Source organism: Macaca fascicularis, chromosome 3 (genome assembly GCF_037993035.2).
Source record: "Macaca fascicularis isolate 582-1 chromosome 3, T2T-MFA8v1.1".
NCBI classification, from domain to species: domain Eukaryota; kingdom Metazoa; phylum Chordata; class Mammalia; order Primates; family Cercopithecidae; genus Macaca; species Macaca fascicularis.
Genome location: NC_088377.1, coordinates 169,460,585 through 169,488,267, shown reverse-complemented (window position 1 = coordinate 169,488,267; position 27,683 = coordinate 169,460,585). Strand labels below are relative to the sequence as shown.

The window sequence follows — 27,683 nt, the reverse complement described above, 5'->3', positions numbered from 1 at the left end:
AGAACAACAATCTAAGGCAATCTGGATTTGAAATAACTCACTAAATGATTTATAGCCCCATAACTTCCCAAATGTCTGCACTGATCAAGAAAAATGCCCAATTTTAAGTGCCAAAATGAGCTGGGTTAGTTCATATAACAAATTTCAATGGCATGAAAACTACACAAAGACCACTGCTAGTTTACAAATGAGGCTCATCCCCAATATTTGCTCATTCAAAATAAATAGTAAAAGAGACATTAAAGGAATAGGCATATATTTTCAGGATAGTCTCTGATGATAGGACAGTTTACAATGAGCGTCTACTGTCAGCACTGAAGCTTCAATGCACGCTGGCTTCTTGCAATTCCATCTTTTCCATCATTTTTGAAACTCCAGTTGTCCAAACAAATTCCAAGTTTAAATACAATGATTCGCATGGTGATAGAAATTCTGCAATTAAGGGACAGGAGCTATAGAAATGACTCATATGTCATTTTAAAAAACTGTATCACATGGATAAACCATATTGAGTCTCAACTTTAGATATTTTACAAGATAGCTGGAGGGAAATCCCAATGAAGATCTCAGTTACTACCTTATTCTCCTGAAAGCAAAATGACTAGGGCAATGCAAACTGATCTCTAAGCATTAAGGAAAAAAAACCTTATAAACACAGAAAAAGATTGCCCCTGTTATCAGAAGAGGACCACAGCCTAAGGATACCAGTCTCACCATCTTATTCACACAGTGAGAAAATCATTCTGGAGAACCGGAAAACATGTTAAAGTTATTACAAATTCCATTTCATGATGAGCCCGTGAAGAAATTAACACAAAACTCTTTGCTGTGAATATTCCTTAGTCAAGATTTTAGTGAAAGAGGGCAGATGGTAAACAGGAGATGGGAAGGGAGTTCTACTAGGCAGTATGGCAACTGAGGGAGTTTCCAAAACGCTTCAAGGATACACATGTATTCTTCTACCACTCTCAATTAGAAACACACACACACACACCCTTTAGCACCAGCACATACTTATCTTCTGAAAGCGAAAGCCCTCATGCACATCTAATTAAATAACACTGGAATTCATGCAATGGGTTGAAAAGGCAATAAAGTCAGCAGAACCAACAAAGAAAGGGAAAAACACTCCTCATGATGTCAGATTAGTTGCACACTGATGCACTTCTCATAATCTCAGAACCAGGAATATATCATAACTGAAAAAGTAGTGCTATGATAGATTCTATATAAAAACACTATTAAGCAAAATCAAACCATATAGTTTACTGGCATCTGGACAAACATGAAATACTACTATCATCCTAGATTCTCATAACTCAACTTCATGAGAGAAGGCAGGCAAGTAATGGCCCCAGTTCACAAATTACAAAACAAAGCCTCCAAGAGAAGTATGGGTAATTTAATTAAAGGCATTAATCCAGAATTAAATCTAGGAAGTGAATCCATTTCCAAAAACTAGGAAGGAGGTCATCAAGCCAAAACACCTTAGCAGTTTACCTTCAATCTTATTTCTCTGCATTCTACCAACTCCTCAAAATTATCATATTATCGACTCCCTGAGAAGGTCAAATAATAGTCTAGGCAGAGAAGATGATTTTACCTCCACTATCTTTCTTAAGCTGTGACAGGCTGCCCTAATCAGCTTTCATGCACACAGGCACATAGACACACATGCTCCCTCGTGGTGCCTCTTAATCACCACGTGCCATGCTGAACAGCTGCAGAGGTCTGAAGGGAATTGGCAGAAATGTGCAATGATGTGCTAGCCACTCCCCTGAGGCATCAACTGCCCTGCCTGCTCCCAGAGGCCAGAGCACATGGGTGTTCACTGTGGCAAGTGATAGGCCCAGAAGACAGGCAAGTGGTTTCAGGTGGTGAGTGAGGAAAAGCAGTTTGCATCAGGAATGTTCCAGCCCAGCAGAACTAAGTTGCATCCTACTCACTACTCAGGGATACAATATTCATCATTTATACAATGTCACTCTGGGGAACAAAACTTGAGCTCAGCACAAATAGAATACAATCAACTCTGCTGCACAGGAACCAATAAAGGAGGCTTCTCTCACCAAGAGGGAACCTAATTGATTAAGAATTGACTCCATATCTGACACTGGAGGTCAGTCCTTTTATCCTGTGACAGAACACTTTACAATGGCCTGACATACAGTCCTTGAGAGCAGAGCCTGGGTCTAACCTTCCGAGACCATTCAGCAGCTACTGCAATAAGCTATGATCTATGGTCCCAGGGATGAAACAGAATCAGGGTTAGGGCAATATTCAAAGAAACCAGGTGAATGCCATAATACATGCCACACAACTGGCTGCACACAAATCAGATATGTGCTGCCACTCCTTTCAATGTGATTTCAGATAAATTTCAATAGAAACCCAAACTTGTGAAGAAATTCCTTGGCTATCTACAAGCAATTGTTTATGAGCCAATAAATGAGTGAAATGATATCAACTTGGTGGAATAGAGATGTTAGACATTTGATCAGAAAACAGGAGATCTAGAAATTGAAAGAAGCTTAAAGCCATCATTCGCACTCCACTTCACGAATGAATACAGCATGCTGTCAAGTTTTGTACAATGACAAATGAGCCTATTCTCTGAAGAAACCTGAGTAGATTTAATACTCATTTCAAGAATCCAGTTTGGTTTCTCCTCCTCAAAATTAGCAATTTTACCTTATGTCCAACTTCAAAATCTCTTACTATAATTATCATCCTAGTGACTATGATATACAATAAAAATGGCTGTATTTATAATTAAGATACACCATTTCGGTATTAGTACAAAAGTCAGAGCCTTATTAAACCTGTCACAAGGCCAGGTACGGTGGCCCATGCCTGTAATCCCAGCACTTTGGGAAGCCAAGGTGGGTGGAACACGAGGTTAGGAGTTCAAGACCAGCCTGGCCAACATAGGGAAACCCCATCTCTACTAAAACTACAAAAATTAGCCAGCCATGGTGGCATGCGCCTATAGTCCCAGCTACTTGCAAGGCTGAGGCAGGAGAATTCCTTGAATTCGGGAGGCAGAGGTTGTGGTGAGCCGAGATCGCGCCACGGCACTCCAGCCTAGGCAACAGAGCGAGACTCCGTCTCAAGAAAACAAAAACAAAAACAAAACCTATCACAGGATCAGTGGTTCAGGTAAGGAATGCTAATATGGCTTTAGTGTGTTATGGCCAGATTAAAAAAAATGGTTTTGCCTTTCTGAAGATACAATAAAAACTCACCCAAAATATATTTCTCCTAAAATCCAAACTGAAACTAAGTGAGGAAAAGATGAATCACAGTACCTCCTTGAATAGCATTCTTTCAATTACTATCATAGAAACCATCCCATTCATGTTCTTTGTTGATCCAGGACATAAGAAACAACCCAGGACTCTTAGGGTTGGGACATGAGGAAAAATGAGGGGATGCTCAAAGGCTCACTATCAGATTCCCAGAATGCAAATTCTGTGGCCAGTCACAGAATATTACGCTCTAACAAAGAACACAAAGAAATGAAATCTATGGCCTCTGAATTGTTACATTAGAAATACAAAGTCAACATGCGGCCGGGCATGATGGTTCGTGCCTATAATCTCAGCACTTTGGAAGGCAGAGGTGGATGGATCACCTTAGGTCAGGAGTTCGAGATCAGCCTGGCCAAGATGGTGAAACTCCATCTTTACCAAAAAATACAAAAATTAGCCAGGCGTGGTGGTGCACACCTGTAGTCCCAGCTACTCAGGAGGCTGGGGGGTAGAAATGCTTGAACTCAGGGGGCAGAGGTTGCAGTGAGCTGAGATCACACCACTGCACTCCAGACTAGGCAACAGAGTAAGATCTTGTCTCCCCCCAAAAACAACAACAACAACAACAACAACAACAACAACAAGTCATCAAGCTACACAAAAATCTGCACACGAACTAACAGGAAGCCATATACCCCTTCCTGAAAAAAAAACTCTTACAGGGGACAGAAAATTCTGCCAGTCAGAAGAATAGAGGGAGCATTGATGCCACAGTGCATTACAATAGGCATGCTCATAGTCCAGGTCATCCCCTCTTCCCCTTATAGCCAGCCTATCCCTCAGAAGTAGCGGAAGCATGAAAAAGGAGCAAGCTTCCCTCACTAGTAAATCCCATAGCCCTGAACATTTAATGAAGGTGGCTGGAGAAAACAAGAGAGCCAACTGAATGGAGCTCAGGGCAATATGCAATTATTAAAACTGGAATTGAGCCCGGACCCTGCTGTGAGACTACTGGCAATCAAACTGTGGTCAGGGCCCTAATTTTAAACCTCTCCCATTGGGTACCGTTTCTGACACATAAACACGCCTCTCTTCATATCAAAGTAATTCCACTTGACTTGATGGAGGAGTGTCATCTGCTGGTAAAGGGCCCAGCTTACAACAATTGCCTCCAAAAGATTAGCTTAAGCCCAACCACTTGCAAATACACTTCTGTCATCAATTTCTTACCTTCTTCCCAATAAGCTTTTTTCGAAGAAATTCCCGGGCCTCAAACATGTAAGGAATGTCATACAGGGGACGCAGTTTCTTGTTCTTATCCTAAAAGTAAAATAAAACATGACATCAGGAATGAACAAAATCAAATGAACACGTCCAACAGCACAAGATATAGGAATGTGTCTGAAATTGTACCTCTTTGTATCGCGAATATTAAATGTTAAGACATATAATAAATGATTTTAAAGTATTTGGTTGAAATGCTTTATTGAGAATAGGGCTACCTTTTTCACACAACAGGCTCACAAATAAGAAATAGAGTGTTTGTAATCACCCAAACTGGAAACAAATGTTCTTTAACAGAGACATAGGAGCATAAACTATTACAGAAGAAGCTCAATAAGTATTAGGACACTTCAAATATTTACAGATATTTTAAATCCAATTCTATTACTCAAAAAAATCTTTATTGAGCACCTACCAACTGTTAGTTCCATACAAAGCATTCTATAAATACATGTATAATCCTGGACTCAAAAATTATGAAACTTAAAATAGGAATAGAAGAAATCCTACAGATAGGAAATAGCAACACAAAGCAGTTTTTTTTTTTTTCTTTTTTTTTTGAGACAGAGTCTCGCTCTGGACAGGCTGGAGAGCAAGGGCATGATCTTGGCTCACTGCAACCTCCGCCTCCTGGGTTCAAGCAATTCTTGTGCCTTAGCCTCCAGAGTACTGGGGGTTACAGGCATGTGCCACCACGCCCAGCTAATTTTTGTATTTTTAGTAGAGATGGGGTTTCACCATATTGGCCAGGCTGGTCTCAAACTCCTGACCTCAAGTGACCCGCCTGCCCTGCCTTGGCCTCCCACCCAAAGTGCTGGGATTACAGGTATGAGCCACCACATCTGGCCAACAGTTTTGATTAAGTGCTATGCTAATACATGTGATATAGACTAGGGACTAAATGCTATAAGAGTTCAGGGAAGTGGAAAGAAGTAATCAGGAAATGTTTCATTGACAAGGCCAGATTTAATATGAGTTTGCAGGATAGTAAAGAAACAGGAGGAAAATTAAAGTTGGAAAAAACAGAAAAACCAAAAGAAGAGAGGCAGAAAGGAACAGTATGTCAACACATACACACTTACTTCATTATCTCACGGGCCCCAGATTCTTCCTAAAAGAGGTGGCTATTCTAAGCAATGTCATTTTTAGATGATATAAGAGGGTCTATCTAGATGAAGGTAACAGAAGTAGGAAAGGACAGGAGCCTGAGAGATAACGAGAACCACTTGAAGAAATGAATTAATGGGAACTGAAAATGGTGTAGAAAGGGAGGATAAAGGAGTAGGAATCCAATGTGGAGTCATGATGACATGCGTAAGTCAAGAGACTTTTGTCTTTGTATAAGAAATAAGAGATCTTGACTACACCAGTTGGTATACTTCGCTTTAATATTTCCCTCCCAGAAGCCTGTAAGCTCCACGACAAAAAAGACCAATTCTTTGTTTTTCTTTAACTCCCCAGAACCAAGTACAGTACCTCCCTCATCAGTACATACTCAATAATTACAGTTAGACTTAAGTAGCTCCAAAGAAACATGCAGACTGATATACAAAGATCAAATGTGGCACCTGGTATCTTCTGTCCGGCAAGGATTCTTAGCTATGATTGAGTGCCATCACCAATTCTGCTTTACGGCTTATGTTATACTTGGCTCCTTAAGAGATCTCTATTTGTAATCTATTTTTATAAAATATCCATAATCCTGTACATGTGTCCCTTGTGTTAACCAGCATTCCCCTAACCCAGGCATACATACAAAGTATGCTAAGAGAACAGAATTGCTTTGCAGAGTTAAGAATCTCCAGGAAAATATTTGCAAAAAGTATAGAAAGAAAGGAGAAAATCAAGGACCAACCCCTACCCTAGATGCACACCATTGATTCCACATCCTCTATGCTTATCCAACCTGGCCGAACCTTTGCCATCTATTATGCACCTGACAAGACAAGACACCTCTGTGTAGTCCAAACTGTAGTCAAAGAAAATATTACGTTTTTTCCTAAGTAGCCACTACTTTTAAGTAAAGAGCCTTCATCATTTTAATGCCCCATTTAAAAATCATCCTAAGGTTGATATTATGGTTAAGGGGATCTATGAAATAGATGTTTCCTCCTAGACGCAAACTGAGCCTCTATGCCTCCAGCACATAATACCAACATTTCAATTCATTGACCATGACCAAGAAAATCTCTTGTGAGAATGTAGATAACACTTTCAGTGTCAAGGAAATTTGAGTTTCATATTCACTAACTGTTTTCTACTTCCTGTTAAAAAAAAAAAGTGGGGGCAGAGGGCATAATTATCATCATGCCAGTGCTCTTCTAAAAAGTTAAGGTAGCTCCTTCTCCCAGATCATATGTGGAAGTCAACATACTCCAAACAGAAGCCTCTGGGGTGGCTGAGCTCTGATCAAGGCCCGGGTGTGTCATGATCACTGTCTGATGGGAAGAAAATGACCATGAACACGAGAATCTTTAGAGGAACAAAATAACATCGAGGTTTTCTTATAGAAAATAAAGAAAATGGGATGCGTAGAAATTGCCTGGGTTAGGGGAATGCTGGTTAACACAAGGGACACATGTACAGGATTATGGATATTTTATAAAAATAGATTACAAATTAGAGATCTCTTAAGGAGCCAAGTATAACATACAAGCCGTAAAGCAGAGTTGGTGATGGCACTCAATCATAGCTAAGAATCCTTGCCAGACAGAAGATACCAGTTGCCAGTAATAAACAGGATTTTTAATAAAGACAAAATCAATGGTTATCAGAATCAGCCCTCAGAAATAAAGAAGTGTCAGTGTATTCATATTCACCAAGCAACAGTGGACATTCTATTTTCTGAGGGTAGCTACATGATTACTAAAGTGAACATTTTCAAAGATGAATTGAACAAAATAACAACACTGACCTTACATAGCCTTATGATTTGCCTCAGAACCCAAAATCCTGCACCTTATCCTCTCTCTCTCTCTCTTTCTCTCTCTCTCTCTCTCTCTCTCTATATATATATATATATTTATATATATATATTTTTTAAGATATGGGGTCTTACTATGTTGCTCAGGCTAGTCTTGAACTCCTGGCTTCAGGCAGTCCTCCCACCTCTGCCTCCTGAGTGGCTAGGACTACAGGCATGTGCCACTACACCTGTCTCCCTACATATTCTGAAACAGCATAGAGATAGACGGGAATGTCAGTTGGCTGTAATTCCAAAACTAGGAATAAAAGGTAAGAAACACTGTTCCAATGGGCCTTCAAATGAAGATTATGGGATGAGGTACAACTAAACGTTTGAAAATGGCTGTCTAAATAAGAATCTTGCTTTTAAGACACTCCACAGGATAAAATACCCTCAAAAGAATGAAGGAAAATAAAGAATGTATCAACAAACACCCCAATAAGAAACAGGGTACCTTCAGAGTCTGATTATATGTCTCTCATGAAGCTAGAAAGAATAGCACAAGCAGAAAACAAGATACCACAGAATGATCTTGTTACTCTAACCCCTCAGAGCTAGCAGCTATTGACATCTGCAGACATCTTACAAGAGAGATATTAGAAGTCCCTGAGAAACCACAAAATAAAAGCAATTCCTGCAAATTACCAGGTATATAAAAGCCTTTGAAATCTCCAAGAGGCAACTGAGGTATGGAATGTATCCTCAGAAAACAGGACTTTAGCTGAATCTTACCTGCTTAAAAAGAACTGTCTAGTTTAGATTCTAATTTACATGGAAATATTTTTTAAAAAATAAAAATAGGAACTTTATAAACTCGTGGGCGGATAATATACAAACCAATAGGTGCTGTAATCACTGTTCATCCTGAGAAATGACATTACATGTAGGCCCTGCAATGACTCACATTAGATATGGAAGAGGTAACGTCAGTCATCTGTATCTCTTACCAGTTTGGGAAGGAGGCCCAATACCCACGTCTCAGCATCTGAAGATATAGCTAGCATTTTTTCAGGAAGGTATTTTTGGCTGGTTGCCAAAATTGGGAGTCTGGTCAATGTCCATTAGGAGGGAATGAAAGAGAACTTGAATCAAGTCCTTATTCTCAACCCCCATTCAGGCCTAATTTTACCTAGCCCATTCTTAAACATTGTACCCACAAAACTAAATGACCTTGGGATACTGCAGGATTTTTATAAATGAGGGAGAAATGAAGGCAGAAAAAAGAATATAAATTTATTACCACTGATATACACTCAAAATGGTGAAGACGGTAACTTTTTTATGTATATTTGATCTCATTTTTTAAAGTGTAAAAAACAAAAAAAATTTAAGTCACAAATTATATATTTAAAAAAAGGTTGAAATGTGTGGCTTCATTAAAATTTTAAAAGTTCTGTACCGAAAAGACATAATGAATGAAGTGAAAAGTCAAAGAAAGCACTGACAGTGGGGATAAGTGAAATAGAAAAAAGAACACGGAGAGCAGGAGAGGGAACAGGGGTGCAGGGCCACAGCTGTAATGAGATCAGGGCAGGCCTCACTAAGATTACATTTTATCAAAAACTCAAAGAGGTATAGGATGCCCAGTCATCCGAAGAAAGGCAAAGATAACAGCCAATGCACGTTAGCAACAAAGGCACCACCACTGCAGCTAGAGCAGAATGCAGGAGGGGGAGGCAGCAGGAGATGAAGACACAGAGCTGACTTCACATTTGAAAGAATTATTTTGCCTTTTGTGTTGAGAACAGACACTGTGACAAGAAAAGGATAGAGCAGAGGAGACAAATTAGGAGATTATGATAGTAATCTGGGCAGGAAATCATGCGAGATTACATCAAGGCAGCAGCAGTGAGGAGGGCAAGAAGTGGTCAGAACTGGAAACATTCTGAAAGAAGACGGATGGAACGTTAGGAATGAAAGAAAAGGAGGAAGCAAGAATGACTCCTTTTTTATCTGAGCAAATGGAAAGATGGCTGGGGTCATGAAATAAAATGGGGAAGATCACCAGTAGAACAGATGAAGGGAGAAGGGTAAGACCAGGAGACGTGCTAAGCTTCAGCGATTGGATACCTGAGTGGAGATGCTGAATGGGCAGTTGGGTATACAAACATGGAGTTTGGTCTGAACCAGCAAAACACGTTTGGGAGTTGTTGGCATATAGGTAGTATCTTCTAACATTAAAAGGTCATGAATACGCAACAGGAGACTGAGAATGAGCAACCAGTAAGCAGGGCGGGAGGAAAATACCAGAATGCTGTGTTCCGGAATCCAAGAAATGAAAACGAATAGACAAGAAGGAATCATCAACTGTGTCAAATGCCACAAACTAAGGCAAGCAAAATGGGAAGTAAGATTTGCACTTTGGATCTAGCTAAGTGTGGGTCATTGGTAGTTTGATGAGGATAGTTTTGGTAGAGCACTAGGGGTACAAGCCTGGTTGAAACTACAAATGGGTGCACAAGAGAATGGTAAGAAAAAAACCTGAGGACAGCAAGAACAGTTGATCCTTGAATGACATGGGTTTAAACGGTGCAGGTCCACTTATATGTGGATTTCCTCCTGCCCCTGCCATTCCTATGACAGCAAGACCAACCTCTCCTGTTCTGGTCAACAGTAGGCAATTAGTTGAATTCTGGGGGGAATAAAAAGTTCTAGGGCTGGGCGCAGTGGTTCCCGCCTGTAATCCCAGAACTTTGGGAGGCCAAGGCAGGTAGATCATGAGGTCAGGAGATCAAGACCATCCTGGCTAACATAAACCCTGTCTCTACTAAAAATACAAAATTAGCTGGGTGTGGTGGTGGGCGCCTGTAGTCCCAGCTACTCGGGAGGCTGAGGCAGGAGAATGGCGTGAACCCGGGAGGCGGAGCTTGCAGTGAGCTGAGATAGCGCCCACTGCCTGGGCGACAGAGAGAGACTCCATCTCAAAAAAAAAAAAAGTTCTATATATGAATTTTTGACCATGTGGAGGCTGCCACTCCTAAATCCCACACTATTCAAGGGTCAACTGTATATACAGTCCTTTCAGAAGCTGTGTCATGAAGGAGTACGAAGAGACTATGGTGGCATGCGCCTTCCCTGGCAAGGAAGCGGCAGAGCAAAGATAAGGATTTTGTTTTTGATTTCAGATTGGAGAAATAACAGGCAATGGTCTAGTGGTGAGCAAACAAGAGAGAGAAGAGAACTGCTAAAGCAATGTCCATGCCATGGACAGAATGGCTTTCCACAGAGCACCAGTAGTTCATCTGCAGGTATATGGATGGATGCAGATTCCAGTAGGTGGGTAGACAGACGTGGTACTCAGAGCTGGTGGGGGTTCTCTTCTGATTACTTTGATATACTCAGTAAATAACTAACAATAAGAAAAAGAGAAATAAACCCATAGATGAATTGGCAAAAGATATAAACAGGTATTTCACTAAAGAATTCCAAGTACACATTAAGTATGCAAAAAAGTATAACTTGATAATTGTCAGAAAAATGTAAATTGAGATACAGTACCTCTATCATATTGGCAAATATTTTAAAGAATGTGGGGAAACAGGAATGCCCCTTAACCACTGATGGGACTATAAGAAGTTTTAATACTTTGATATGGTGCTATGCGGCATTGTTTGGTTAAAGGTGGTAACACACATACCTCTAACTACGAAATGCTACTTACAGGTAGGTATATGCCCCAGAAAATTCTCGTATGTGCAAGCCAAGTGTAACAACATCTATATTAACACTGGATATAGTATAATCAAGCAATGGAATACACAGTAGTTTGGCTGATTTAGAGCAACACAGCAAATGGACAGATTTAAAAAAAAAACAAAATTGAGCTGGAAAAGCAAGTTGTAGACTGATATAGTAAAACCCCATATAAAAGGAGACTAAAAACAGATACAAACAATAGTATATTATTCATAAAGCTATGTAAGCAGCAAAAGAATAAAAATGCACAATGGTTACTGATGTGGAATGGGTGGGGAGAGAAAGAGAAAAGGAGAAGGGGAAAAAATGGGGTTGAGGACAAGTACACAGGGACTTTCAACTGTGTCTGTAATACACAACAGTAAAAAGGAAAAACACAAGGCTCTGAAGCACACAGGGAAGAATATCAAGGCTGAAAAAGGAACCCAGATGTTTGTTATGTTATTCTATAAACTTAGATTTCTTTTTTAAGACAAAATGTTGAGGGAGAGAAAATCTCCAAAGCTGCTTTGATCATCCTTTCCCATTTCTCCCAATATTTCATGCTTTCATTCCTCTCTTCAGCAGAATAACTGGCCATTCTTTTCCTCCTAAGAAATGCACTAAATTCCATTTATTTCCTCAAAAAAAGGATACTCTTTCACAGATACATCCTTCTGTGAGGCAGTGGAAATATTTTAACTACAAACGTTCTATAGACAGGGTCAAAATCAAATTTGATTTTTATATTTAAAAGGAGACTCAACTATAATAAATGAATTAATGTGCCCAAGAGGAATTATACTCCATGACGATCTTAAAACTGACTGTTGAATTAAAATAAGAACTACAGACATGATCAGATTAAAATGGATAAGATTTCAAACAGTAAATAATGGACCAGTCCCAGTTGCCCTGCCACACATGCTATTTTAATAAACAAAGGCTGCAATTTCCATTTCAATTATAACTTAAAATAGGAGCATTACCACATGCCCTGGGCATATTTACAATTAAGGACCTTTCAATTCCCTTGGCATCCAGGAGACAGAACACACAGGGATAGCCACTGTTTTATGGTCCTTAACACATACAGTAGCACATTTCTATAAAAGGCAGGTCTGATAACTAGAAAGCTACAAGCTAGCAGTGGGAGGAAGGTTTAAAATTGTAACCACCTTGGCCGAATGGAAGGTATCTTTTATCTTCCCAAGGTACCTAACTATTCCTAAAGGACCATACACAGAAGCCTCACAGATCCAAACACCTCAAGAGTTGTTTCAAAGAAAAAGCAGCTTTATTTCCAACCAGCTCTATTTCATTCTCTCCACTCAAAATACCTCTTAAAAGTAAATACAGTCTATAACAGAGACATGATCTGAGCAAGTGCCAAATTCACAGCAATGCAATACATTTAGCATATCTTCCAGGAAGCAAAGACGAAATAGAAAACAATAGAAACTGAAATCAAACTTTAAAAAAAAAACTGGAATCTACGTGAGTGTACAGGTGTGAGGTTAGAAGGAGGTGATTATGAAGATAACTACCTCCCTTAAGTGTTTCACTGCTTGTGTAGGACCCTCCAATTTCTCAATCTTTCTGACAACCCTATTTGATTCTGCTGATCCCATCTTTAAGGCTCTATTAGCACGTGTGAAAAGCACTAGAACTTAAAAAATAATAATAGTTATAGATAACCCTATCAAATAGGCTTAATGCTAATAGCAGTCCTACCTGGTAAAGATCATGATCCCCCTTTTACCAGAAGGCAATTAAGGCTTACAGTTTAAGTAATTTGCCTGATGTCACATAACTAGTAATGGCAAAGCTGGGATTTTGATCCCAGGTACCCCAGAGGCTCATGGCTTGTGAGCCAGGCACTACAGCTCTTGGTTTTTGACTGCCAAAAGACAATCACTACCTGTCGGTAGTTGTCAGGTTTCAGTATGCCTAAGAATCTGGTGGGAGCTTATAACCCTGCAGACTATCAAGCCCACACCAGATAATCTGATTCAGTAGTTCTGGTGTGATTCCCACAAACGTGCTTTTTAATTTTTGTTCTTTAACACAGTCTCGCTATGTTGTTGCTCCTGGTGCAATGGCGTGACAAGGGCTCACTGCAGCCTTGACGTTCCAGGCTCATGTGATCCTTCCACCTCAGCCTCCTAAGTAGCTGGGACTAGGTATGTACCACCACACCCAGCTAATTATTTTAATTTTTTGTAGAGACAGGGTCTTGCTGTGTTACCAGGGCTGATATCAAACTCCTGGGTTCAAGTCATCCTCCCGCTTCAGCCTTTCAAAGAGCTAGGATAATAGGCAGGAGCCACTGCATCTGGCCACCTGAATTTTTAAATAAGTAGCAAGGAGGTCTCTGGGCCACAAAAATGTCTATATTTTAGGCATTTGGCCCCATGACTTTTAAATCAAAGGCAATAAAACAAAGAGGAGGTTAGAGTTTTATTAAAGGCAGAAAGCCACCCTGGGGAACTTGATTAATGCTAAAATAGTTCAATAAAAATAAAAGAAAAAATAAGCAGGTTAATAACAATGGGAGAATTCAATACCCCTCCAACTTTTATACAAATAAGACACCAGGAAACATTGTAGTAACAGTGACGAAACAAAATTTCCAAATATTCCTTAGTTCCAGCTACTGGAAGCCTGGGTGTGGGATCTGAGAATCCAACCAACCTGGCCATGACAGGAATGGCAAAAGTAGGCACGTCTTGTCTCCTTTCCTGCCCAAGTCCACAAAGCCACCCAGGGGTCTGGACCCACACTAGCCACGGTGATAGCAGAAAAGAAGAGGCAGTGGCAATTCCAAGAAACAGTCCTGGTTACAGATGTCTCCTGGCAACTTGCCAGTAGGAGAAGAAGAGTTTCACAGGACCAAAAGTGGGAAGAAGTAAAGCAAATTTAGGCAGTCTCATGTCCTTAAAGAGACTGACCTGTTATCTCCAGTGCACAGCATATGATTATATTCCCCAGGAACCTGCACATCCTGAAATTAAAGTACCATTTTCAAGACCATCACGTAGGAACAAAAATCTGCCTCTAAAGAGTGTTCTTCTATTCAATGACATTAGCCAACTAAGAGTATTTCAGAAGCACTTGCTATTTACTGCTCAGACACAGTAAGGATGAGAGAGGGAAGAGGACAGAGAGAAGGATAGGGAGGAAATAACAGGAGCCAAGTATGAAGTCTTTGTTCCCCCAAGACCCCGTCAGGACTTTAAATAGCCTAAAGGATCCAGGGGCTCCCAAACAATTATCCAAGTAGCAAACCATATGTGGTGCCTTCACTTAGCTACAAATACTACTGCAAGGGGTGGGGGGGGGGAGGGGAAGGTGAAATAAAAGAACAGCATCGCCCCTCACAAACCTAAATGTGAAAGGACGTGAAGGCTCACAAGAAGGTGGGCCACCAGCCACAAAGTGGCTCCCACACCCACTGAAGAAAATTGAAAACAAAAAAGATGCTGAGGTCCTGCCTCATCTTCCTTTCCCTGTGCAGGCACGGCTTTCAACATGTAACCGGACACAAACATTTCCCACCCTTGAAGTGCTCTGAAAGTAAAACTCTGCTCCAAGAGGGAATGAAGTCTGTGCTACTTTTCCTAGAGGAACAGTGAGGATTCAGCCAGTAAGCCTGGGATAATGAGGCAGAAAGGGCATCAAATTCTTCAAGAGAACAAGGCTTGAGTTCAGTTCTCCGGAAGGCAATGAGGAAAAGAGCTGCCCTCGACCTTGAAATCAAACATTCCCTGAATATTTCATGGCAACCAAATGACCAAGAGTAGCAGGCAGCTTGATGCTGATCTATTGGGCTCTTGATAGTGATTGTGGCCCAAACTTGGTGGTTTGCCTCGGTTTCCTCTTAAGAATCAGCAAAACAGCCCGGGCATGGTGGCTCATGCCTGTAATCCCAGCACCTATTGGGAGACTGAGGTGGGTGGATCACCTGAGGTCAGGAGTTCAAGACCAGCCTGACCAACACGGTGAAACCCTGTCTCTACTAAAAATACAAATTAGCCCAGCATGGTGGCGTGCATGTGTAATCCCAGCTACTTGGGAGGCTGAGATAGGAGAATTGCTTGAACCCAGGAGGTGGAGGCTGGGGTGAGCTGAGATCATGCCAATGCACTCCAGCCTGGGTGACAGAGTGAGACTCCATAGGAAAAAAAAGAAGAAGAAGAAAAAAAAAAAAAAAGACTCAGCAAAATAAAAATTATCTGGACTTACTTATGACTTTGTGGTGAAAACCAAGCAAAATTATTTCAAAACCGTAAAAAATCAGAAACAGGCTAATTAGTACAAATTAAGGCAAGTCTAAGTTCATACTCAAGGAACATTTTGGCAAATATAAACTCCGTGAGAAAACCAAATCTACACTTTTACTGCTGCTAAAAAGCAAAGCTACTTAGCTAAGTTTTAAGGCATCTAACATAGATGTTAACAAGAGCAAAAATGTCAAGGGACAGAAGACGAGATAAGCCAAAGTTACAGCACTAATCACTTTCTGCCTTGTATTATTGTAATTTAATTACTTCATACAGGTCTTAGAGCCTCTGCCAGACTACATGAGGGCAGATCTATGAAAGAGAAAAAAAGCTGTTCATGGTACCTAGAAAGTGCCCAGCATCGTGCCACATTCCTAGAAATATCAAAATACTGAGGGAATATAATGGGGAATTCAGAAAGAACTATCTAAAAAATTTATTTTTGACAACTCAAACTCTATTTCTTGTGATTATGGGATTTAATAAATCTGGTTAGTAAATCTCAAAGTGAACTTTAAAGCGGGGGCAGCTGTATCACTGCAGCTTCATACTATCGTTAGCAAATGCATAGAATGAAGGGTGCTTATACTACACTAGTTGAATACAAACTGTTCCTCAACCTTCTGGCTACTATTACTAAATATGATTTTATACTATACAAAGATAAGTCCGTTAATGAATAAAAATTAGAAAAATTTAACTAGATATCTCCTTGTACAACTGCAAAACCTAGACCCTTTGTAATCGCTAGTGAAAAAGTAGTACTCTTGGCAGCCTGTGTCTAACGTTAGAGAAAACCCGAATTTACAAAATCCAAATAATCACTATGCTCTCTTTTGACCTGGCTAAGACTTTAAAACAATTTTCTATTCTCTCTACACCTACAAGTTTGACATAATGAATTATATTACTTATGATCCTGAAAAAACACTCCCTCAATTTATTATTAGCTAAGTTAGCAGAAATCCTTACAGAACACATATAATTCCATTCAGAGTTCAAGTAAAGCTGAACTGATACACTAAAAATATTTCAAGTGTGACAGTTCAACGCTAAAATAAATATGATAGTAAACTACCATATAAAGAGGAATATTTTCCTAATTTGGAATCAAAAGAACTAGCTTCCTCAAAAAAAATCATGAAGTTGAGATTAACCCTAAGTAAACACGGTTGCTGGGGTTGGTATATTTTGAGGTTAAACTGGAAGAAAAGAAGGAAAGGGTAGTGAAAGATCATGGAGCTCTTCCTTTGTTCTGGAAAGACTCGTCTGCAGCAATACAGGCATGAAGTTTTGGTGAATGAAATGTACTCTTTGTGTGCTGTTTAAATGAGCAAGCAGAGCTGAGAAGAAATAAAATATAATTAGTGTCTCTGTAGAAGAGCCTCTTTCTACCTAGCTAATAGTTGTGAAGATCAACTAGAAACATGAATGAACATTTAAAGTGGGAAATTCCTTAATTGGAAATGACATTTAAAAAAATCTACAAGTAAGAAGACAGAATTTAAAAGCAGTAGAGGAAAACAAGCAGAGAGAAAGAAGCCTTCAAAGACAAAAGTAGGCCTGAAGGTTTTCAAGGTAATGGAAACCGGTACGGTAACTGGTGGCAGCAGGGACCAGTATATCACAACTGGCTATGCCCTTCTGGCACTACTTTCCTTTTCATTGGTAGCTCATGATTAACCAGTTGGCCCCAGATCATGTTTTCTAGTAATGGAGAAATCTTCTCCCACATTTCTTACTGTTCATACCCAGGCTAAAAATGGACAGCCAATGCCCTCAGTAGAGACAACCCCGTTACTTAAAGTACAGGCACCAAGCCAGATGAAACCCATCCAGCACAGGGATGTGCCACAAACCCTCCCACAGTTATAAAAGAGGGGAAAAGAACAGGAGGAAAAGAAAATAAATCTCTGACAACAGGAAACCAATTTTCTCTGTAACAGACAGCAGGAGCGGGTGAGCCCATTCAGAGGATAGTATCATTTTGTTAGAAAAATGCTTCTTTGTGAATGTCTTCCTTTCTTCACCTTATTAAAAAACAATAATTATTATTAAAGTTTCTTCTTGGAAGAACACAGAAGGGAAAATGAGGCTGAATATGACACCATTATTTAGCTGGTGCCAGTGGAACCTTCGATTGAGCCAGATTTCCAGTCAAATTTGTAAAATGAATTGTGGTGCATTTCAAAACACAAGACTGAATTACGTAAGTGCACGCAGAAAGGTCTCCCTTTTAGACACTGGGTTTCTGCTTGGTTGCTGCATCTCTTCAAGGTCTAAATTAGGATGCCAAGTCTAGTGCCACATATTTCATCCACCAAATTCAAAGTATTCTAAGCCTGTGCATAAATATTCAGTAAAATGAGGCCTGTACCTTTTCAGGACAGATATCAGTCTAACCTTACAGAAGGAAGATGACTTTCTTTTACTGTACAGTCTACTTGACATCAATCAGAAAACTTCAACATTTATCACCCACTACTACCATGGAGAAATATGGGCAAATAAACTTAAAAGAACTATGAACAGCACAGACATGTAGACGCAATACCCAGCTGGCATAGCAATTTCATTTCATATATATATATATATATATATATATAGAGAGAGAGAGAGAGAGAGAGAGAGAGAGAGAGAGAGCTTGCCTTGCCCTACTGTGTGAAGGGACCGTTACAAACTTGAAGCCACACTCAGGAATTTGTTGGGGTTCTTTTCTCCAGCTGGTTGCACCTAGTGAACAGGCAGGCAAGTCACAGCACACAGAACAGTCAGGTGAGGGTAGAGGGGAGGAGGGCAACAATGGGGAACTTCTCCATCTATAACTGTGGTTGCTGTTCACAGCTGTTCCGTCTGTGGGGAATGACATGGGACGTGAGACTGGTGCCTTGATCTGTGAGAATACAGTTTTATCTCCTCCTTCATGTAATGTCACCCTAAATACCCTTGTCCTTCCAGCCATAAAAGAACTGAAATGGTGCCTATTTAACAAAGTTTTTATGTCAATCCTATCACCATCGCATTGTGACAATGACACCCTTACCTTTCCTACTGCTGGCACCCTAACTCCCTTAACACAAAGGGTTGGCACCATTCTAAATTTCTACAATTCATTAAAAAACAAAACAAACACCACTAACTATTTGAGTGGTGCTATGTGCTTGCACGTTAAACATATTAATTCTAATCCTCAAAATAGCAAAAAAAGCTGGAATTACTTCACAGAGACCTTTACTTCACAGAGAAGCTTTACTTCACAGAGACCTGAGAAGTTAGGTGCCCAGAGAAATAACATGCCCAATATCACATATGTCAGAGCAAAAAGCTCCCACAAAGATCTGTCTGCCCCAGAAACCATCACAGTTTCTATCATCTGCTTCCCAGTTGCTGTGGTAGCAAGAACTGGCAGATTACCCACTGGCTTTTCACTCACTACACACAATGTCCCCTAGACCTGAAAAGGTCAATTAATTTCAACACGTAATACATGCTTGCCCACCCTGGGAAGCTCACCAAACTGGAAAAAGTTGGATCTAGTAGTTATGCTAGTTATGAAGCTATTGTCATGCAGTTTCAAAACTGATCATTCTAAACTTTTCCTTGGTGACGCTAGAGCAGGGAACCTGCAGACCCTGTCTCTGCCTTGCCAGCTGGCTTCCTTAGGCTCTGCCAATAGGGGGTGCCAGAGGGAGCTGGGACAGGAAGAAGGGGCAGATCTTTCCTATTCCTGCCAGTGGCTCCAGAGCACAACTTCTTCCTCCCAGCAATGGTAACTTGTTCCAGTAGCAGCAAGCCAGTTCAGCTTGCTGCTTTCCCAACACTCCTAGAAATAGGTTATCACACCTCCTCAGATTCACAAGAACCAATCAACTGGCAGCACTCCTGGGAAGTCTGGGTCCCAAGATCCTGGAGTCCCAGTCCTAGTCTCTAAGCTTAGAGACACAAGCGTCAGTTAACAGCAGTCTATGTCCCCAGCTTCACATAGTCTCCCTCTAAATTTCCATGTTTTTATATGTTTTCTTTTCTTATTCCCCCAACCTTAGAGGGCAGGAGGTACATCTTGTAGTTATTACCTCCATGCTACCCTTAGGGTTCTTTTTTTCACCTTATTAGTATTCCCACATCTAGCTAATCATTTCTTACATTATGTTCTCTCTGTTAAAATAACTGGTGTGCTTTCTGTCTCCTTACTGGATCCTGACACCGTAGCTAAAAGCACCCTCTCTTGCAGTTCACAACTGGACAAAGAAAAGTGACCATCAGATAGCAGCAGTCCACCTCTCTTGATAAACAACACTCTGCAGAGAAAATTCCCTCTTACCTATTCCATACCACCAGCTTCACCCTGCCTGCCCCCATATACCATGACCACCTACACTGTGCAAATATGCACAAAAGATCCAATAAAAAAGGAACTAGTACTCATAAAGAGCTTCCACAGTTAAAATATGTGATGACTGAGAAATGCTTACAAGATTCAACAACTGGTAACACAAAGAGAAGACTTTCAAGTCACAGTACGTGTCTAATCCATGGAATGTGCAAGATATGAAAATTACACAATAAGAGAACAAAATAACCTATAATTTTTTCTACCTATAATATGCTGTTGAACACTCTCATGGATAGTGAATCATTTTGTGGTTTTCAAGCCCAACCACACAGGAAAGCTGCATTCATGGCTTTGTAAATTGCAATCATGATAGAAATGGAAGACTAAAGTTAGCTTAAATGTGTCAGCGTGGTTACTATATTGCATAAAATGGTATGTAAATAAAGTAAGGGTTAAAGGAGATGACAAATCACGGGAGGCCCAAAATACCAGCAAAATGTCATTTTTTCTACTATAGCAAGATGAAAAAAATCCCAGATTTGTTATCACATATTTTATCATGCAATGTTTCTGAATGAAGTCTAGGAACTTCTCTTAAGCCAGCTGTCAAAAATAAGTGGAGCTGGGTGCATACCCAGGGCTAGGAGAAGGGGAAAAGGGAAATTACTGTTTAATGGGGACAGAGTTTCAGTTTTGTAAGATGAAAATGTTCTATAGGTATGTTTCGCAATAATGTGAATATACTTAACATTTCTGAGCAGTAAATAAAAATGGTAAATATGGTAAATTTTATGTTATATATGTGTTACCACAATTAAAAAAAAAAAAAAAAGTAATGCTGGGCATGGTGGCTCATGCCTTTAATCCCAGCAGTTTGTGAAGCCAAGGCACGTGAATCACAAGATTCACAAGAGTTAGATGTGAATCACAAGAGTTAGAGACCAGCCTCGGCAACAGAGTAAGACTCTGTCTCTGCAAAAAATAAAAACAAAAATAGTTGGGTGTGGTGGCATGTGCCTGTAGTTATAGTTGTCTGGGAGGCTGAGGTAGGAGAACTGCTTGAGCCCAGGAGGTTGAAAGCCCAGTGAGTGGAGATAGCACCACTGCACTCCAGCCTGGGGACAGAGTGAGACTCTGCCTCAAAAAAAAACAAAAAAGAAAAAAGAAAAAGAAAGGTAAAGCTCATTTCATTCAGTACTCTGCTGATCTCTTTAATCTGGGAGAAGCATCAGGAACACTATCAAATTCAATTTCCACATTAATATAAGAATATTCAGATATAAAATACTGATCTTTGGTTAACTGCAAAGATACTTAGTTACTATTTAACAATCAAGCATGCTAGCCCAGTTCTGCTCCTGACAACTATATTCCAAACTGCTTGCTGAACAAGCTCCACGAATGGATCTTATGGTCCCCTTTTGATGTTGTTTCTCCTGCCTAGATGCGACTGCCACAGCAGTGTGAAATATTTTGTTGACTCAGATGCCAAATATTCTTCAAGACATGCTGGAATGCTGCTCACCGACTCCAGGAAGCCTTCTGTGAATTTTCTAATAAAATATCCTGTATTCTCATAACACATCTAACCCAACTCAGTATGTATGCATCTGACATCCCACAGGTGATTACAAGCTACCTGAAATTAAAAACAGCATCTTGTTCACCTTTTTGATACCACTATGCTCATTTAACCCTCAAAGCAATTCAAAAGAGTCAGCAAATACTACCTATATTTTCATTTATGAAGAAAAAGAGGCTCAAAGAAATTGAGAGACCCTTGGCCACACCACTAAAAATAGCAGGAGCAAAAGTTGAACTCGAATTTAACTAATTCCAAAATCTATGGCCAATGGATGCTATCACAGGGCATCAAACAATATTATGATTCCTCTCTAAAAGCTTAGACTTTGAGCATCTTAGACTTCCTCTCTAACAACTTAGACATTCCTTTTCCTCTCCCCCAAGCACTCAGCTCCTTGTCCTAGAAGAGCAGATTGTGTGTAAGGAGAAGGGAAGACAGGGAGCCTGAGCATCCCCCACACAGCACCATCCTCTACTCTGGAGATATGTACAAGGTGACCTCCTTACCCGAACCCAAACTCTGCCTCACCACTCGATGACAAGGATGCTGGGCGGCTCCAAGCAAATGTTGCTGAATGCAAGAAATCTCTCCAGGGTCACTGCTAATGAGAAGCCAGAACATCACGCCACTTAGCTACAGAATGTTCACCTAATAAATCTTACAGATTTGAACAAAACCCAAGACCAGGAGGTTATAAGAAAAAACAAACAAACAAACAATTCAGAACCACTAGCCTAACAATCTACGTCACCACCTCTATATTTCTAAATATATGAGGTTTGACATTGAAACTAATTAGAAATAAAAGAAAAGGCTGTAATTTAAAAACACAAATATTTCTTTCTGAATGGTTTAATGGTAATACATGGCCACCACTATTTCTTTTGAGGATACTCCTCTTTTTCCCTTGATTAAGTTCTATTCAGCTAATTTTGATCCAATAAAAGTGCACGGCAAAGGACGAAGGATCAACAACCTAAACAAAATGAGGAATCCAAAGAAACACATTCTACCTGGGCAAATGAATCAGCATGCTATCAGGCCCGAAACAACTATCGTGACCATGTAACAAGTTGAAGATGAGGCTTTAGGGAAAACCAACCTGCATGCCTTTTAATTGCAGTGTGCTAGATTTCCTTAAAAGCAGACACATGTCTTTTGCCTGTTTGGGTGCTGCCAGCATGCTGAAGACCATGAATGTTTAGGTTACAATTAAATACGGAAACAATGCCATTATGTAGGATAGTCTTTCTACCGCAGTGAGAAACATGATATTTTAGCTATAAAAGTTCAATTATTTGTCTCACATTAATTATGAACTCAGATTTAATCAGACAGGGCTAGGCTCACATTTATACATGTGTAATTTATGAATTTTTTAAAAAGGTTTGGCAATCGATTTGAGTGTAACTAAGGGTTATGTTTAAGCTTCTTACCTGGGTTAATATACTGACAGACAATTGATAGAACTATAAATCTACCATTAACAATGAATCATCATAGGCTGTTTCTTGGCGGCAATACACTGGCCTACCTCAGAGAATCCAGTAGAGGGGGGAGACAGACAGAGACCACTGCTGGGGGCAGCGTGGAGGGGCAGATGGCAGGCAGAGAGGCCTGCACACATATTTGCCTAAGCAAGTGTGAAGTCTTTCTGGGTAAAACTCCATTTGTTAAAATGTATGTGCCAATCACTGGAGATGCTGGTTCTCAAGAGAGAAAAATTAGAAGACAAAGCTTAACACATAGACAAAAGCCTTGTAGGATGAGGAAATATACACAAGGTACTATAAGAACAGAGGAAAAGAAGTGCTTAAATTCTTGAAAAGGTCAGATATGCTTCATGAGATGATACTGAGCTAAGTCTTAAGGATGGACGACCACTGGCTAAAGACATGTGCAAAAGTATGGCCCATTTAAGAAATAAGCGGGCAGTTGAAACTCTAACGAAAATGAAAACGAAAAAGGAAAAGAGCCAGGAGAATCAGGGCACCAGTGATCCAAAAGAGAAGAGAATTTGAAGAAGGAAGATACGACAACAGACTTAAAACATTCGAAGCGATTTCTGAAGACCAAAACATGCCCACTGGAAGCTCAGCAAGAGCAGTTTCAGTCAGATTTTAGTGGGTCGCATGGTTGATAAAATGTACATGATTAATGTACACGAAATCTTCCAAGAAAGAATGGCAGCTAAAGGCGGGTACTGGGTCAGGAGAGAACATGATTCTGTTTAAAAAGTGAAAATCAACTTTATTAAATGAGTAAATTAAAAGGTAGAAAAAAGGGCAGCTGAGGGCATTTCTGTCACAATACAGAAAGACTAGATTATGAATGATTCATAAATACTCTATTCCCTAATCCGCTAATTACAAACTGTATGATCTGGGAATCACGTATTTATCTCCAACAGGGACTCAAACTTATTCATCTCTGTAGCCTCCAGCATCTAGTACTGAGTCTGACACATGGTACACACTCAATTAATGTTTGTTGAATAAAATTACTTAATCTCTCTGGACTTTCATTTCCTTCTCTAAAAAAAAAAAAAAGAGAGAGAAAGGGTTGACTAGATCTAAATGATGTTCCTTCTAACTCTAAATGCCCACCGGCCTGTAAATGTTACGTAAAATGGGTCAATTCCCTATGATTCCTGGAAAACATGCCACATTGTAACATTCACATTCAACCAAGGGTGTGAGAACATCAAAGCAGCACACGTTTCGCCTACTAGTGAGAATATATGCATTCTTGAAATCCTCCTTTGAGGTGGAAATGTCTCCATTAAATCAGGTCATAGAAAGGAAATCGAAGTTAGATCCCTTCAGAAAATAATGTTTTGATAAATGTAACTTTTTCCCCTCCCCTCCCCCAGTACTAGCTGTCAGTCTGCACAGACACTGGTATGACTTGAAAACCTTAAAAAATAGAAAAGAAGCCTTTGAAAGTTTTCAAAAATTCAAAGGTAATAAATCTACAGTTGTGTAAATGTCTTACGTCTTCTAGGCCTCTCACTCGTTAAGTTTTAATCCAAATTGGGAGCTAGGGAGGAAGGAAAGGAAGAACAGAGAGACAAGGAAAAGGAACAAAGAGCCAAATTTCAAAAGTCCTCTGTATCTGCAGGCAGCTAACAGGAAATACTTGCGGTACATTAAAACATCAACACAAATCAACAGATTCTCAGAGGAGCAAATGAAAAATCAACTTCCCATTATTATCAGGAAAGCTACACAGCCTTAAAAATTGGAAGGCAACTGCCTTGAGCCTAAGAGTACAAGACCAGCCTGGGCAAGGTAGTGAGACCTTGACTTTACAATGAAAATTTAAATATTAGGCAGGCATGGTAGTACACAGCTGTAGACCTAGGCACCTGGGAGGCTGAGGCAGCAGGATAGCTTGAGCCCAGGAATTTGAGGCTGCAGTGAGGTAGGATAGAGCCACTGTACTGTAACCTGGGTAACACAGCAAGGCCCTGCCCCCCTCAAAAACAAACAAATGAAAAACAATAAAAACCAACAAACAAAAAGCATAAAAAGACAGAAGAAAAGGTGTTCCAATGAGCAGATGACAATGATGAGAAGTTTAAAGTGTGTACCAGAAGTTCCATCACAAGGAATATGCAATCTGGGCCAGTCACAAAGGGATTTCTTATTCAGAGAGCCACTAAAAAACGGGTTATGTATAGGATATCACATCCATTAATCATTCCAAACTTCCTTGTAGTTTAACTCATATGCTCATTTCTTAAGATAAAAAGAGAAAAGGAAAAACACCATGCAGCAAAAAAACCTATAGCAAAAGGGATAAGGAAAACCAAGAGCCAGTCAAGGAGAAAGTGGAGTAAAGAAACTCATAGTCCTTGTCTTGAGGGGAGGGCTGTTACCCCAAATCACGATCTCCATGGCTTAACTCTTTAGAACAGTTAAGTTCTGCATACCAGCAGAATATATGGTTAACAAGGAGAGGGCAGAGAAATTGTTCCTAATAAGATTTTAAGTGAGTCATGCTCAGTAACCCAGATGACTTCTTTACTTATCTAACTGAACAATGTATTTTATCCAAGAAGCCATTAAAAGGGCAATGCACATGCCTAAAATACACAGCGATCAATTTAAAATGAAATTAAAGAGAAAAATGATATGGCTATAAAACAAGTAATCTTTTAAGGAGCTCAAGATTTACCAAATTTACCCTCAAATTTTCAGTTGCAATGTGGTAAAACTCTGGGTCTTGAAGGATAATTGAAGAAGCAGGCATTAGAAAAGGGAAAAGAAAAAAAAAAAAAAGGATGTCAACAAATCACATAAAACTGGTCCAGGCTTCAGGAAGTGTCCACAAAAATGTCCCTCAAATTTTTTTTAGACATCTTTCCTGATGCAAGCAGATGTTAAGATAGAAACCAAAAAATTGTTTTATTTTCTTCTGTACATGCTTAGAAAGCAGAAGGCACAGGAAGGAACCAGGACTAAATAAACATGCAGCATAGCTGGGGTTATTAAGGCAGGCAGATCTTCTGCAATCTCAGTATAACTTAAATTCAATGATCTGTGCCAAGAGTCAGATAATAGAAAAATTTAAGTATCCAATACATATTATTCTTAAACACTATCCTGTCAGCCACCATTAAATACCATTTTGGTGGCCTGTAAAATTGATATTTCATATCTACTGAGTGTACAATGAATAACTCTGAGAAAGCATTCAAGGCTTTAGATACACATTTGAGGTTTTGCAAATAAACCCTAAGAATCAATTCAACAGCAAGAATGCTAACTAAATTTCATGACTATTGAATATCTAGCAGTTACAGTCACCTAGAAAGATATTGAATTGTTAGATTACTTTTAGGCCAAAAGGCTTAAATGGCTTAAGCTCCCCAATGGCCATCAAGGATGGTATTTCTTAAAGAATGTCATCTCACCACTAATAAACTTGTATAAGATTTTTCTCTTTCCTTCTGTGAATAACATGTATCAGAATTCACAAGATGAATCAATATCACTTCTGTCTCTGCATACTCAGGAATCATCCTACAAAACTCAAGCAGTTATTAAAGAATCTTGGAAGAGGGCTTCATGACTTGCCCTTGTTTCTCTATGCTGTTTATCTTCCAATTAATTTCTACTTTGACTTCCCTTCCTTCCTTCCTTCCTTCCACTGTTCAATCTAAATGCATTCCTGGCCGGGCACAGTATCTTACGCCTGTAATCCCAGCACTGTGGGAGGCCAAGGTGGAAGGATTGCTTGAGGCCAGAACTTCTTGACCAGCCTGGGCAGCATAGTGAGATATCATCTCTACCAGAAAAGGTATGGAGATGTGTCCCTGTAGTACCAGCTACTCAGGAGGCTGAGGCAGGAGGATCACTTGAGCTGAGGAGGTCAAGAGGCTACAGTAAGCCGTGGCTGGGCCACTGCACTCCAGCATGTGCAAAAGAGCAAGACCCTGTCTCACAAAAAAAACAAAAACAAAAACAAAAAAAAACCCAGCATTCCTTTAGGCCAGCCCCCACTTTCATGATCATGAGGTTTCCTCATGCCTTTCTGCTCTCATACTACCCATGCCTTTCTCTAAACACTATTCTCTTCTAAAATATTCTATATTTCAATAAATAAAACCTTTTTTTTTATTTTTCCTGCTTCACTTACATTCTCCCAATTCCAGCCTCTCTACCACTTTCACTGCGTATACAAGAGGCTCAAAAACACAGGTCTGTGAACAAGGCAGAGCCTGTGGTGAAGTTTTCCCCAGTTCTCACAAAATGAAAAAAGGGAGAATGACATGGTGAGAATGGGTCTGGATGAATTTACTGTAAATTACTCCAGGTTGAAGAACTGTCCATTATTCTGAAATTATACCTTTTCCATGTTTCAGAATTACTTGTTCTTTCTTTTAAGAAATAAGGATGTCAGAAGTAGGAGAGAGGTGAGCTTTCAAACTTGAAGAAGAGTTAAGAGTTTTCCAGAGGAAGGAAAGAAGGATAGGCAGTAGAAAAGAATGGAGAGTTCAAAAAGGAATACGACAAGAGGAGGTCATGCTGGAGAGGGAGTCAGGGGACAAGTCAGCAGGGGCCTCACTTTGTTTGCCCGGCAGAGACATTAACCTGTAGAATACAAAAACGAGAAAACTTTTAGGAAGGGAAGTGATGTGATCTGAATTTTACAAAAAAGAAATGAATAGTCATACTTGAAACAGTGAGCCAAAAAGCTGTGTAATAAATGAGACAAGAGGTAAAGGCCTCAATGGTAGGGGGAGGCAGAACTGTGAGATAACATCCAGAAGTTTAAATCAGTTAATACATATAAAGTACCT

General features: G+C 39.9%; 1 protein-coding gene across 2 annotated transcripts in view; it reads right to left on the bottom strand.

Moving 5' to 3' along the window:
• SND1 (staphylococcal nuclease and tudor domain containing 1) overlaps positions 1–27,683 on the bottom strand; it is a 438,973-nt gene that overhangs the window by 278,164 nt on the left and 133,126 nt on the right. For both annotated transcript variants that reach the window (XM_005550684.4, XM_074035938.1), the window contains exon 11: positions 4,482–4,571. In XM_005550684.4, coding sequence (XP_005550741.1) covers positions 4,482–4,571 — 90 coding nt within the window. The remainder of the gene's footprint in view (positions 1–4,481; positions 4,572–27,683) is intronic.